This window comes from Carassius carassius, chromosome 14 (genome assembly GCF_963082965.1).
Source record: "Carassius carassius chromosome 14, fCarCar2.1, whole genome shotgun sequence".
In the NCBI taxonomy this organism is placed as follows: domain Eukaryota; kingdom Metazoa; phylum Chordata; class Actinopteri; order Cypriniformes; family Cyprinidae; genus Carassius; species Carassius carassius.
In genome coordinates, this window is record NC_081768.1 from 13,518,600 (window position 1) to 13,532,932 (window position 14,333).

Below are 14,333 nucleotides of genomic sequence, written 5' to 3' on the forward strand. Positions count from 1 at the left end.
AATTTGATAAATTGACTACTTGCGACATCTTGTGGTAATATAACCAATATACTTTTAGGATTTTAAACTGTATGTTTATATTTAATTATTTAATAAATCTCATTGTTTTCTTAAAATCTTGTGTATCTGCCAAGCTGTGTAAAAGACTAATACTGTATTGATAAATAGTTTGAAAGATAGTAAAGTATAATCTATTCTAAGCTGTTTTTGTGTAATAACTTCAGTTGAAGTCTAAGCTCACAATATAATACTGTAATTTCCTTAATACAAAGGCAAAAGATCAAACACACACCTGTATGGCTTTTATGTAGTCTACTGTTTGGGAGTGAAATGAACACAAACACAATCATTATGGTTGAGACATCTTTAATATGACATGAAAGCTTTTATTTTTATAATAAGGTGCGGTAGCTTATGCCAATTAAAGTCAACAAGTGCTTGTGCAGGGTTAGCCTACGCCAGTCAAAGTGCTAAACATAAAGCTGTCAGTGCACCAAAGTTTGCATGAGCCCAGACACGGGCTGATTGAGAGCTTCATTTTAGGTTTTCATTGTTCTATAAAGCTAAACATAAAGGTTCTCAAAGTCTACTAAATAGTGTCGTTTAAGTAGTTCACCACCAGTGGATACTGAACACATGGTATTTTGCAAACAAGCACTAAAACAAGCAAAGACAAAACTGTGAGAACCAGGCTAAAACTGCACTCTAGAGCAGGAGAGGTCAAACCTCAAGATTTTAAAAATCACATATGGTTTCAACAGCTATCATCGAAGAGAAGAGCACAACTATTAAAAACACTATTAAATAAGTTCAATGGTGTGGATGTAAGACTACGAGTCAACATACAAATTACAGTTATCTAAAGGACTGCTTTTGTTAGTATTTTTTTTCCTTCTGATACTTTTACGATGCATTGGAACTATTAAGCAGTCTCTGACTATAGAACCTAAGCCGCCAATAGGATAGAAGAGCTGGATGACCTCTGCTTTTCCATATGTCTCTCTGGAGTTGGCAGTCAAACACAAAATTCATTTGGCCTTCTGGGCTTTCTGAGCAGATTTGGTGACCTTTCCGCTCGTCGCAGTCTTTTTCTCCACTCCTTTAATCACTCCCACTGCAACGGTCTGACGCATGTCACGCACAGCAAAACGACCTGCAAACCAAAAAAAGTATTTAAGCAGGTCATCTGTGCTCATTATCTTTATCATCCTAACACTGATTGTGAAAAGCCTCCTGGCATACCATATCTTTAAACAAAAAATGTTGGTATGAAATGGAAATTCATCTATTTGTAATCTGTTTTCTAAATGCATTTTTTTTGTTTTTTTTATATAAAAATATTATAAAACAATCTTTAATCCTGCCACTGTTTTACAGTTGACTGCTCTACTTTTTTTGTAATTGTCCATTTCATCCAGATGTAGAGAAGAAATTACCTATCATTACCTCTATCAAAAAAAAAAATCGGTTTGGAAGTAAATGATAAAAAAAAAATTTTTTTGAGTGAACTATAATATTTTTCTCAATTGTTTGCCATGGCTTTTAGATATTCATGAAAGAGGAATGACAAACTATCAAGAAAATAAAACTTATTTAACTTCAGTTACCTTAACTTATAAATGAGCAATAAAGTATTTTGCTCTTGGGGTGGGATGTTAGGATAGCACTTACCCAGTGGAGGATACTCTGAAAAGCTCTCCACACACATGGGCTTCCCAGGGATCATATCAACGATGGCTGCATCTCCTGACTTGAGGCTCTTAGGGTTGTCCTCAAGCTTCTTCCCAGAACGACGATCAATCTTTTCTTTCAGCTCTGCAAACTTGCAGGCGATGTGTGCAGTGTGGCAATCAAGAACGGGGGCATAGCCAGCACTGATTTGCCCTGGGTGGTTCAAGATGATCACCTGGTGGGAAAGAATGAAGCTTGTAATGACTGCTCAGGTTTGCTGGAGTAGTGAGATCAGAAGTTAATTGAGCTTACTTGAGCAGTGAAGGAGGCGGCCTCCTGAGGTGGGTCATTTTTGCTGTCTCCAGCAACATTGCCACGACGGATGTCCTTGACCGAGACGTTCTTAACATTAAAGCCAACGTTGTCACCAGGCAAGGCCTCTGAAAGAGCCTCGTGATGCATCTCCACTGACTTGACTTCAGTTGTCACGTTGACAGGGGCAAAGGTCACCACCATACCTGACTTCAAAACTCCAGTCTCCACACGGCCCACAGGAACAGTTCCAATACCTAGTGAAAACACTGAATTTAGTTCGGCTCTGCTTTATGTTAGCAGAGTAATGCCTGGTCAACTTTTAGACAAAATCAGCTAACATAGTTTGTTTGTACAAATTAAAACCTCCAATCTTGTAGACATCCTGAAGAGGCAGGCGCAGGGCTTTGTCAGTCGGACGTGTTGGAGGCTGAATGGCATCCAAAGCCTCCAGTAGGGTGGTCCCAGATGCATTTCCCTCCTTCCGGGTAATCTTCCAACCTTTGAACCAAGTCATCTAAAGTAAAGACAAGGAAACCTAGTAAAGATACTGATTGGGACCAACTTGCTGTGATACCATTTTGCATAAATACTCATATTCAGTAAAGAAATTCATAATTCTTCACATGACCTATGGAAACTTGAGATGTACGAGTTGGGGCAGAAAATTGTCATTTTTCGATAAAAGTTGTGATTGCCACAAAACCTCCCTTAAAGCTTCTCTTTTGTCACCAGATAGTTCATATACGTTTTTTTATATTAGAAATTCTGGAAACCGATTAGCCTGCTGTGTTCCCAAATACATATTACAAGCAACCCAAACAACATTTGTATGAAGTAGCATTTACTGCAAACCAAACTGCTGAGACACTGAAAACACTGGACTGTAAATGAACACAGTACTGCATTTCACTCTGAAACAGGGACTGCAAGCCATATTAAAGCCGTTACCATTTTATTTTCATTAATCGTGAGGCCCTTACGGAAACAATGCTTTATTTTCCTATCTTACTTACATTGGGACTGGCCTCAAGCATGTTATCTCCATTCCAGCCAGAGATGGGCACAAACGCCACTGTGTCAGGGTTATAGCCGATCTTCTTGATGTAGGTGCTGACTTCCTTTACAATTTCCTCATAACGCTTCTGGCTGTAACTGGGTTCAGTGGAATCCATCTTGTTGACACCCACAATCAGCTGCTTCACACCCAATGTGTAGGCCAGGAGAGCATGCTCTCTGGTCTGGCCGTTCTTCGAGATGCCAGCCTCAAACTCTCCGACACCTGCAGCCACAATCAGCACGGCACAGTCCGCCTGAGGGTCCGAGAAAATGTCAGGGATAATTTTTTTCTAAATAAATAGCAGCTACTAAAATATATTTGTGTGCCTGTTTTTTTCCTAACCTGTGAGGTTCCAGTGATCATGTTTTTGATGAAGTCCCTGTGTCCTGGAGCATCAATGATGGTGACATAGTATTTGCTGGTCTCAAACTTCCACAGGGAGATGTCGATGGTGATTCCTCTCTCTCTTTCTGCTTTAAGCTTGTCCAACACCCAGGCGTACTTGAAAGAGCCCTTTCCCATCTACGAGTGATGCACATAAACATTATATAACAGCTTGAAATAGTTTTTAATCATGTATTAGTTTAAATGTCTCCAATATCTCCGTCATACCTCTGCAGCCTCTTTCTCAAACTTCTCAATTGTCCGCTTGTCGATCCCACCACACTTGTAGATGAGGTGGCCGGTTGTAGTGGATTTTCCAGAGTCCACGTGGCCGATGACCACAATGTTGATGTGGAGCTTCTCCTTTCCCATGGCTAATGGCTTTATTTAAAGTGCGAATGTAACTGTAAAGCTTTACAAAGACAGCAAACAGTCACGGTGCAAATTCTATTAAAGTCATGAACTAAGTTAGACACATGTTCTCTGGCTAGAAGATGCTTTTGATCCAATTTAAAACACTAATTCCATGAATTTAATAAGTGGCCTTTTAAAAACTTGCACTGTTCATCAGCCGATCTCACAGTAGAGTATACAATATAGAAGTACACCACCAAAGGAAAATTCCTAGATTTATTCACCCCATGTCTTCCTAAGTCCATATGACTTTACTTCTGTGGAACATTAAAGGAGAAATTTGAAGAATATCCCGGTAATTATTTTCCAATTAATAAAAATGGATGGCTACTGAGGATGTAAGGCCTAAAAAGGATGTAAAATCATCATGGACAAGACAGACCTGCATATTCTTCAAAAGTTCTCCTTTTGTTTTCTGCTAAAGAAAGTAAACCCCACAGTACAGTACATGAGCAAAGGGTGCAGTTATCTGTGTAATTCTCTTAGAATGACCTATGCAATACCAGCTCAGCAACATCTATGGCTCCCTGTGATTGCAGAATTGAAATGTCTTATCATTTGAATTTCATTTATTGGACACCGAAAGAAATGCAGACAAAATGTGTATAACAAATACGTTATTTAATATGCCATCTCCTTTATTCAACCTTCAGACCAGCATTAAGTTTAACCTTTCAGGCTATTTAAGATTCTAGTTCTGCCAAGGAACCAGCAATGCTTTAACAGACTGGGCATGCCTTTCTTCATGCCTGGTACATCTTTGTCCTGCAGACCTCCATTTTGTAAAGATTCGCCTACTGATTTAAAAGACTGTCAGCCATTTGTGAGCCACTCATGTGCCCGATATTGTGAAAAGAAGAACAAATATTAGAACATCTGGTTAAGCTACAATTCATATTCCATTCTAAGGTAGTGCGTTATGGCTTGGCTGCATCAGGAACCCAACGTGTATGATTATTGCATCAGCATCATTTCCAATGAGCTGTAAGATGTTCAAATGAATAATTCCAAGACGTTTCTTAAAGCAAGAGCTGGGCCATTAGTGTAAGAAAGCTAATTCCCAGATTAACTAAAGAGGTTAACAGAAGGGCTATTCTTGTTAATACAGACGCATTTATTTAAAAAGCGCTTTAAATTATTCTTGTGTCACATCACTTCAGAAAGCTATTCCTTTCGGTGTTACTTTGCTCTAAAACATTGCATTATTAGTCATCTAAGAACAGCAGGCGACAGAGATCATTCAGATGTCTAGGGGATTTAACAGTGCAATCCCTTCCCCTGCAGCTGCCGCCATGTTCTCCCATTCCCAGCCTGTATCTAGCGCAATGTCGAATACAAGCATCAGAAAGGTCCTTTACAAGCGACAACTAATCAGCAAACATAAATACAGACAGAAGTTCTTCTTTTATAACTGCACACCCGTTTGTTGGGTTTATTTTTAAATAAACAGGTAAAGATGCGTGGGAATGTGCGGTACTGTACCTGCGCGCGTGCTCGGGATACTGGAGCGGTGCTGAAGAGGCTGAGCGGCGCGTCCGATCCTGATATAATACAGACCCGACGAAAGTGACTGTGCATGCGCATACACTACACCAGTCACTGAGGATGCTTGAGGGCAGACGACTATTGCAAAGAACTGTATACGGAAATGAAAAAAGTTCACGAGTTTGTTCTGCGGACGCATTAGCTTTAAACGTGTCAGGTGCACATAAACTGCTGCGGTGGTTTTAAAGGTCACGCAATTCGACGAAAATGTTGGTCTCAAACAGAATTTTTTTAAAAAGGTCTTAAGCAGAACTGGTCATTCTAACAATGCATACATGCACGTCAAGAACATAAACGAGTGCAATAATTTTATTAGATATACAAGTATTTGACAGGCGATGAAGCATGTACTGTAGCGTCTTGACAATTGACAGATTAGGCGACATACAGTTTACACGGATTTATTCATTTTGTTCCACTAAGTAACGATTGCACAAAACAGTAAGAAATAAAATGTAAACATAAACCAGTTCTAGTGTACAAAAAGGCTAAAACTTAATAACCAGACACAATTTCACCGATAATCTCCCTTAAGGCCTCTTGCTTCAGTATGGGTAAGGCATGTTGTGATAATCATAGGCCTACAATAAGGCATATTTCATAAAGACATTAATATCAAAAGACTCCCAATTCCTTAACTATTATGATTATTTTAGTTTTCAACAGAACAGATTTAACAAATGAGAAGAATTGGATATAGTTCTTACTACTGTGTTAAGAACAGCTACAATGGGCCTCATGAGCTTTATACTTCAAAACAAGTTAAAAATTAAGGAGTCAGATTAATTCAGTAAATGCTGAATCAGTCGGATTCACTTCACTAATCCCATCTCTGTTTAAAAATAATAAAAATTGTCTGAAAAAGCTACTGACATGTATAACAAATACAGACATTACCAATAAAATAAACTAAAAAATGCCAAAAGTCATTGTGTTTGTTGGTATGATTAAAAAAAACAACAACATTGGATTGTGCGATATATCATTATATTCAACAATATGCAATTACTGCTAAGAGCTCTAGAGAATTTACAAGAGGTACGACTCTTTGGCTAGCGGTAGATGTTTCACTGGATGTGTACGCTCTGGACAGCCCAAGGCTGGACTGTGCCCTTGCCAAATATTGTGAAGAAAACAGCTCCAAATACATTGATCGCTGCGGAGATGTAGAAGACAATTTGCCACTCTGGAATGGTGTTCTAGATTAAAACAAAATGTTTAAGCATTTGTTACTTCATTATCACAAATGTGAAGAATAGATTTCTCTTGAAGCATTTAATGTTTGCATTTATGCATAACGGACATATTATCACATCAGTGACAGGCATAGTATTAAAATAAATAACTCTCTTACAGCACCTTTCTAAGTTTTCGCAGCCCAATGTAATGCATTTGTTGCATAAAAAATAAAAAAATTGTTTACATTTATATATGTATATAAATGCAATAAATTGTAACTTACAGATTTGGTCAAAGATCTTGCTATTACAGGGCCCACCATGCCAGGTATGGTGGCAAATGAGTTGGTGATCCCAAGCAATATCCCAGCATATCTGAAAAGAAAAATATAAACATAAAATATTAAAATATGAAAATGAAAGGGTACTTTATCCATGTTCTAACGATAATTAACTTGTGACATGGATTTCATGCATGTACAGTTATCCTAAACCATAAACCATATATGATAAAAAATAAACTTGTCTTACGAGGGAGCAATGTCCAAATGGTTGATGTTAAATCCAGAGGCCGAAATGCCCCCTAGAGAGGAGGAGATGGAGAGGCAGGCTACAGCCAAGACATAGTTGCATCCAGTGTAGCCAGCAGCCACCAGGAAGATGGCTGGTCCCACCATTCCTGGACACATTCAAAACAGACACACTGATTTATCATCATTAACAGACTTCACGTCACCAGTTCAATCATCCCATTGATACATTTTCAAATGTACTGTTCAGCATTAAAACTAAGTATAAAGTGTCTATGAATGTCTTACCTACTATAGTGAATGCCTTACGCACAACTACAGTGTGGATAAGATATCTCTCTCTCAGGAGGTCTGCCAGCTGTCCACCCAGCAAAGCCAGCAACCAACAACCAAGGTAGGGCAGAGCTGAGAGCATTCCATTCTGAGAATGACAGTGAGTTCACACCTACTAAATGGCAAACAGGTCTTTTGATGAGAGGCAATGATCATTTTCAGATAACCAGTTTTTATATTAAATACACTACTGTTGAAATGTTTGGGGTAAGTACCAAGTCTATTCATCAGATATTCCACAAAAATATAAATCAATTGTTTTTAACATTGATAATTATTGTTTTGTTTTTTTAGCTACAAATGATCATTTTACTAAATGGCTGCTGAAAATTTAACTTTGCCATCACAGGAATATTTTATTTATTTATTTATTTTTAACAAACCTCAACATGCTAAAGTTATTTTATTTTGGAATATCAAGATAAAAATTAAAAATAAGTAAATATCACTGATTACAGCTTACAAAGCATTCAAAACAGTAAAATAATTTTGGTAAAAATACATTTTTCATGTCAGCCCTGGTTTGCACGCACCTGCTGGATGCTGAATCCGAGTACATCATTCATGTAGGTGGGTAAGAGAGTCAGCAGAGTGTAAAATGTCCAGTTGTAAGAGAAGTGTGCCACAACTATGGCCCATAATGGCATAGATTTAAGGATTGATATCCATGGGATGTAATCTGTAGTTGGGGACAGCTGGAGCAGAAAAAGGCACATTTTAATACAAACCAACAATTAAGAAATAAACCATAATCTGTTTTGAGAATAAAGAAATCATCTTAAAGATAGACACTCTATGAGTTCACTGTAACATTGCCTACTTCATTTTTTAAAGATGCCATTATGTAAGTCTTCTCAGCCTCCGTTATCCTTTTGTGTGCGCTGGGACTGTTACTGACAAAGCAAGTCCAAAGGAAAAACCAAAGAAGTCCAACAGCTCCTATGATTCGTGGAGAAATCAGGTAAAGTGTGCATTTAGACTGTATTAAGACAAAAGCCTGTGAAAGAATCTTTAGTTACATTTTATGCCGATGTGCACACAGTTCACCTTTAAATGCATATTATAATAAAACTTACCAAATATATAAAAGACGTACGTCCAGTCTAGGTAAAAACATATCTGGCCAGACAAAGGAAGAGCCACTACAGTTCCCAGCTGAGCACCTGTAAAAGAAAATAAATAACAAATAATAGTACAAATACACAAAAACTGTGAGTAGACTGTTACAAATCAAAGCAGGGCACCTGTGTAAGAGATGGTGAGCAGTCGACTTCTCTCCAGAGGGGGTGCCCATGATGCCCACATCGCATGCATAGCAGGAAATGACACTCCCTGAATGCACAAGAATGACTTTTTAAGACTTTTATTTTCCAAAATGAATAACACTTATATCATCTATGACAACAATGAAACTGAGACTATCAAACTACAAGAACAGAAGTACTAAATCCATATTGTAGGAAATTAGTTTTGAGGTTACCTCCCCAATGCCTTCCAAGACCCTAACAGCGATGAGGTAACCAGCTCCCAGATCAGCGGCTACTGGAGTCAGCAGGGTGAAGATCACAGTGCAGAGGATGCCAATACCAAAGAGCCACTTGGCACCATACTTGCGTGCAAAGTAGCCACCTGGTATCTGAGTAAGTATATACCCATAGAAAAAAGAGCCCAGGATCCATCCCTGAGTTTCTGAATCCCAGTCATACACACTGGCCTGTGGAGACATTGAACTATATATGATTAACACTTCAGAGACCTCGAAAATGTGCACGATGACTATACTTAAACTGTAAAAAAAAAAATTATAATAAATTAACAGCACACCTTACTTTTTTCCAGAACACCTTTCTGGAAAAGTTTGCATACACAGTATGTGAGACCATAAAGTAGATGCTCTTACAGTGTGATTGTGTTTGGGCACAGGGATCCTGTGGTGAGGGCAGATGGAGGAACTGTTGTTGGCACTGGAACCGTTTTTTAGCATGTCCACCATTGCCACACTAAGGTTCACCCTGAGGGCATACGCCACAAAGAAGCCATAACAGGACAAGAAGGCCAACCCGTATCGTGAGGAGCAGCAAGCAGGAGCTGGGAGAACAAACAGACGAAACCACTGTCAAACAGTCCCAAAAATGTACTCACACCAATGTTATTCCGAACCTGTATGACTTTTTGTACCCGAGTAGTTACAAATTATCAACTGAATGTGGTGACATTAAAAAGTCCTTTCACAGCATGAAGAACAGTGTACACACGTTCATAAAACATGATACTATTAGAAATAATAATAATACCTATAATAAATTGTTCATTTTAAAAAAACATTAGAACATTTGATATTAACATATTATGATTTTACAGTTGTAACCAGAGTAACTACGGTGTAGTATTAGGCGGAGTCAGTTTTAACGTTAAGTCACATTTTTAGGGCAGTTACCTGCATGACTAACACCGTGACTGCCTGTTTTGAAAGCACATCCGAAAATGCTCTTGAATTATTTATGTAGACTGCATCAAATGCTGCGACAATTATATCAAACTGAGCGAAAGAGATGCAGTCTGCACTGTTAGGATGATTGAATGACTGAGACATCTCATGACATGAATACTAAAAACAAGTAAGGGATTCTTAAACGAGCTATTCTAACAAATTACACATTTACATTTACATCGACAAATTACATTAACATATTCATTATTACTTTGCAAATACTACTATTATGGTACCAGTGCACTTTTTATTACGTGGCATGTTGTAAATCTGCATACAATCATAATAGGCATTCATAGTTTCTGCTACCTTTCTGGAGGTCTCCGGTGTTTTTACGGCGTAGTAAAGGCTGGACATGATCTTCAGTTTCTGAGTCTGACGCTGAATGCTCCATCATCTTGAAAGGCTGCTCTCCTGCCGCCTGACCAGAAGCACAATAACAACACGCTCCGAAGGCGGAACCCGTGCTTCACCGTCATTGATTCACCGTCAGCAGAAACACATACCATAATAAGAGTCCTGTTGTCTCCAGATTATATAACGAGTAATAATAATTTAAAAAATCAAATAAATAAAAAATCGAATGTTTTAAAGGTCAAAACATGTTAAACAAAGTGCAAGAACATAGTAAAATCCTCTGAAATATTTATTAATGTGGCCGTTTTATATTAAACTATGACTATTTAGTTTAATCAATGACAGATTTTTTTAAAGATCAATTACCAAACAGAGTTTGCTTTTTCTACTTTGTGTGCTTTCTATATTATTGCAACATGTATCCAGAAAGAGGAGCTAAAATAGTACAGCAGTCCTTGCTTTAAGGAAATTCGAATGTAGTATCAGCAGGATTCAGTTCACTTTTAAAATCTTCATTGGCATTGTGTTTTTTTTTTCTATGAGGTCAATCAAAAAATAATGCAGTATCTAAATGTATTACAAAATTTGACGTTCTACTTTTTGTGTGTTTGTGTCATCAGCAAAGCTGCTTTGAAATAATGCCCATTATGAAACATACGTAGACTACTCGTTATATCTCCCTCCCTCCCTCACACACACACATACACACACACAGTAATAATCCTCACTTATGGAAGACAGTGAGAAAACAGTCAACATGTGCCTTCTAATGATTTTGTGATACGTGGAATCAGTAATGTAGGAAGGACAAGCCCGCATGGTGGTGAATAGGAATGTATTTATCTATTCCAAGAAAAGAACAGGTAGGTTACCCAAACTCCCAAAAGGATCATACTTGTAGAAGCTTGTAATAACATATGACAGAAATGACAAATGATCAACATCAATTTATTGTGCAAAAGAGTACATTTTAAAAGGCAAATACGCAGAACTTACTATAGAATGAGGATGAGCTTTTTTCTCCAAATTAATAAACAATATTTTTGAATCAATACTTTTCAAATCTGTGAAAAATTCCTGCACAGATTGCATATAAATATGTATACATTTAACAGACTTAAAATATCCCGTTAAAATACATTTCACAACTTGAAACGTAGTTTGTGTTTCAGATGTGGCTAGTGTTTCTATATCTTCGTTACATGGGATTAGAGCATTTCAGCACCCTGGTCTCTTAAAAACAAAAAACAATGCCCCGAGTTTACATCAAAACATGCAAACATGAAGTACATTAGTAGAACATGAAATACTTGGTAAGTTATTGCAATTAAGAGGTTATGAGTATAGTTATGAATGTTAAAGAACTATTCCCCTTTATGTGACTCATCCATCTCAGCATTCCCTGATAGCACTTTACAGTGACACAAAAAACATTTTTATTTGTTGATATTTTCTACCAATGACTCTAAACCTGTTTAAAATATACATATCCTTTTTTCCTTATTCTTTCTTACTTCACACTGATCTTTCCACTTGTCCTACTTGCCAAAAACCCTTTGTCTGCAAGTCAAATCCAAAATTAGCACAAGAGATCAAGAATACCACAAGCCCTAAATGTTTAGCTTGTCAGTAGCAGTACAGTATTTTAGAATCTCCATTACTACCAATGACTTTAACAAAACATAATGATCATAATTCATATAAAAGCAATATGATAAAACATCACTGGCAACAATGCCTGGTTCTTATCATCACAGAAATACATGCAATATCATAACAAAAAGTCATACATGTATACATGTATATATATATATATAAAAATGCAGTTTACCAGCAACTGCAAATAATAAAAAAAAGGTTTACATCAGAAAACAATTGTCCACAATGTCCTTAGGGACTGAGATGTCTATGTTACTGAATGAATGCTGAAGGAAGGAACTTTCTAAAAGTCTTCACCTCAATGCAGTCGTAAGAAAAATGCCAGTCTCTCAGCATAGCGAAGAACAGAAGAGGTATTTTGGGAAGAGGAAGGCACAGTTTTGGAGTGTATTCAATGTGGAATGTGCAAAGATTAGACTTTAACACCAAAATGCTCCTGTTTCTCTGCTAAACTGAATGTTTGAACATTCATGAAGAAATAATTTTTAACATTTGCAGTTTGGGTTCAGCTATTCTCTTGTGATGGTCGCGTGCCTCTTCCCAAACTGTTTTAAAAATGGTGAAGACGGAGCTTGAAAAATGCTGCATCTGTCAGACACATTCTTGCTTCCCTGTTTCCCTCTAAGCACATCTTCCACTTCCCTCCATCTTTTTTCAAAACAACGCAGATGTAAACAGTGTTCCTAGGGAAGGAGTTGAATAAATGTGACTGAGAAGGAGATTCAAGAGGACCCGATGGAAACCATGTTTGCTCTGTCAGTTGGGTGAAGTGTTCTCATAGAGCTGGTCTGAAGGGACATTGAGGTTTTGGATCTGGCGGTACACAAAGTAGTAGAGTTGTGGCTGTGAGCGGCTGTGCAGTTCGGCCTTGATCCTCTGCGGGTGAGTGTCTGGGGCCAGCTGCTGTGTGGTTTCATCCGTCAAGAGGAAAAGGGCGTAGTTTTCCGGGTCTGAAATTTTAAACTTGTCCGCACATATCTGACACACTTCCTCCGTTGTGGCATAAGGATGCACTTGAAGGGTTTTGGCTGTGCAGCCACTGCCTGCATCTTGCAGTGCAACCCGCAAGTAGTTCTGAATATAGACAAGAAATCTAGGTGTAAATCCCATTATATATCACGTTTGTTTTAAGAACATATATTAATGTTCCTAAATTGCTATTGTTTTAAGGAAGAAATGGGAGAATAGAACTTATATGACCATGTCTAATAGGGAATTTACCTGGAAATCATCCACAGATGGAGTGGTTCGCTGTGCTGTGCGTCTACGGTGCCACTGGTGCAGCGTGTTACGCGTCTCAGAGCTCAGCACACAAGCTGCCTGGTCCTCCTGGAAGTTTTTGATGAGAGACATTGCGCCATATGCACTGGTCAAGTAGTAGCCTCCTACAATCAGATAAAAAACTGGAACATTAAAAAAGTTTGATACCCACTGAAATAGTGCAATAACTTCAGCAGTATTTGTGACAAATATGCGGAAACCAGGGTCTAATGTACCTTCTCCATGAAGCAGTGATGGGTCCAGTAACTCCATCATGTACTCTATTTCAGCATCCAGTTGTGGCATGTCACACTGGGCCATCACATATGTAAGCATGGGCAGGAAGTCATCTGCACCATACATCCTCCCTGCCATTGTAACAACAAAGATTGAAATCATGAATTGAAATCAAATTATGCAGAAGTATTATGGTCACACTCACGCATTTCACACAAATGCATTACGCTCATGTACCTGAGTTGTTCTCCATTATGGTGTAGATAAGCTTGCACACACTGAGAAGCTGAGACACCTTCTTCTCTGGCGAGTACATCTTGCACATGTTGTGGAACTTGTGGCGAATCTTCTCTATGGCCACAGAGTCAGGAGGCAGAGCTCCATCAACACCCATCTCCTGGGGTTGCTTGGCTTTGGCCAAAACCAGATTCTCCTTCAGCTGCTGCCAAGTCCCACTGCTCACCTGAAAGTCCCGCAGCGCGGTCTCTATTACAGTCTTCAGAGGCTTCAGCACACACTTGTGCATGGCTTTCTCCATCACCTGATCTATGGAGGAAAAATGACATTATATAATAACTGTATAGAAACACGTTAACATTAAATGCAGTTACTGGAGTTTTCTTTTTTTTCTTTTTTAAACTGTATAAAATCGAAACGATCATTTAATGGTTCAGTTGGCTAAGGCTGCATATATTTGTTCAAATTTACACTAATATTGGGAAACATCACAGTTATAATTTAATATATTTTAAAAAGCTATTTATTTCTGTGATGGCAAAGCTGAATTCTCAGCAGCCCCCATTCCAGTCTTCAGTGTCACATAATCCTTCAGAAATCATTCGAATTCTTGCTATAGAAGTATTTTCTTTAGTAAGAAACCAGAAATCACACTCATTTATATA

At 38.1% G+C, this 14,333-nt stretch overlaps 3 protein-coding genes across 7 annotated transcripts in view; all 3 read right to left on the reverse strand.

Moving 5' to 3' along the window:
* Positions 1–349: 349 nt before the first annotated feature.
* On the reverse strand, positions 350–5,474 carry eef1a1a (eukaryotic translation elongation factor 1 alpha 1a). The gene is made up of 8 exons (XM_059566209.1): positions 5,324–5,474; positions 3,656–3,839; positions 3,386–3,565; positions 3,000–3,296; positions 2,350–2,500; positions 1,984–2,240; positions 1,672–1,906; positions 350–1,153 (listed from the first exon to the last, which is right to left on the reverse strand). The coding sequence occupies exons 2-8, from the start codon at positions 3,797–3,799 to the stop codon at positions 1,029–1,031; spliced, it is 1,389 nt and encodes a 462-aa protein (XP_059422192.1). The 5' UTR covers positions 3,800–3,839; positions 5,324–5,474; the 3' UTR covers positions 350–1,028.
* Positions 5,475–6,445: 971 nt separating this feature from the next.
* slc17a5 (solute carrier family 17 member 5) lies at positions 6,446–10,405 on the reverse strand. Its single transcript, XM_059566210.1, has 11 exons — positions 10,228–10,405; positions 9,328–9,515; positions 8,908–9,141; positions 8,672–8,759; positions 8,504–8,590; positions 8,248–8,366; positions 7,961–8,122; positions 7,383–7,515; positions 7,096–7,243; positions 6,849–6,939; positions 6,446–6,585 (listed from the first exon to the last, which is right to left on the reverse strand). Exons 1-11 carry the CDS (start codon positions 10,313–10,315, stop codon positions 6,454–6,456), a joined length of 1,470 nt encoding a protein of 489 aa, XP_059422193.1. The 5' UTR covers positions 10,316–10,405; the 3' UTR covers positions 6,446–6,453.
* An 801-nt stretch (positions 10,406–11,206) lies between these two features.
* LOC132157063 (ras and Rab interactor 2-like) overlaps positions 11,207–14,333 on the reverse strand; it is a 31,689-nt gene continuing 28,562 nt past the window's right edge. For all 5 annotated transcript variants that reach the window (XM_059566211.1, XM_059566214.1, XM_059566212.1 and 2 more), the window contains 4 exons: positions 13,669–13,977; positions 13,431–13,562; positions 13,156–13,319; positions 11,207–13,008 (listed from right to left, as the gene is read on the reverse strand). In XM_059566211.1, coding sequence (XP_059422194.1) covers positions 12,691–13,008; positions 13,156–13,319; positions 13,431–13,562; positions 13,669–13,977 — 923 coding nt within the window. In that variant the 3' untranslated portion in view covers positions 11,207–12,690. The remainder of the gene's footprint in view (positions 13,009–13,155; positions 13,320–13,430; positions 13,563–13,668; positions 13,978–14,333) is intronic.

Excerpts from the sequence above, each read along its gene's own strand:
- eef1a1a (XM_059566209.1), bottom strand. The coding sequence starts at position 3,799 with ATGGGAAAGGAGAAGCTCCACATCAACATTGTGGTCATCGGCCACGTG. Across the intron at positions 1,907-1,983 it reads CCGCCTCCTTCACTGCTCAA|GTGATCATCTTGAACCACCC; the intron begins GTAAGCTCAATT and ends CTTTCCCACCAG. Across the intron at positions 1,154-1,671 it reads TTCAGAGTATCCTCCACTGG|GTCGTTTTGCTGTGCGTGAC; the intron begins GTAAGTGCTATC and ends TTTGGTTTGCAG.
- slc17a5 (XM_059566210.1), bottom strand. The coding sequence starts at position 10,315 with ATGATGGAGCATTCAGCGTCAGACTCAGAAACTGAAGATCATGTCCAG. Across the intron at positions 9,516-10,227 it reads CACCGGAGACCTCCAGAAAG|CTCCTGCTTGCTGCTCCTCA; the intron begins GTAGCAGAAACT and ends TTGTTCTCCCAG. Across the intron at positions 7,516-7,960 it reads TCGGATTCAGCATCCAGCAG|AATGGAATGCTCTCAGCTCT; the intron begins GTGCGTGCAAAC and ends TGTCATTCTCAG.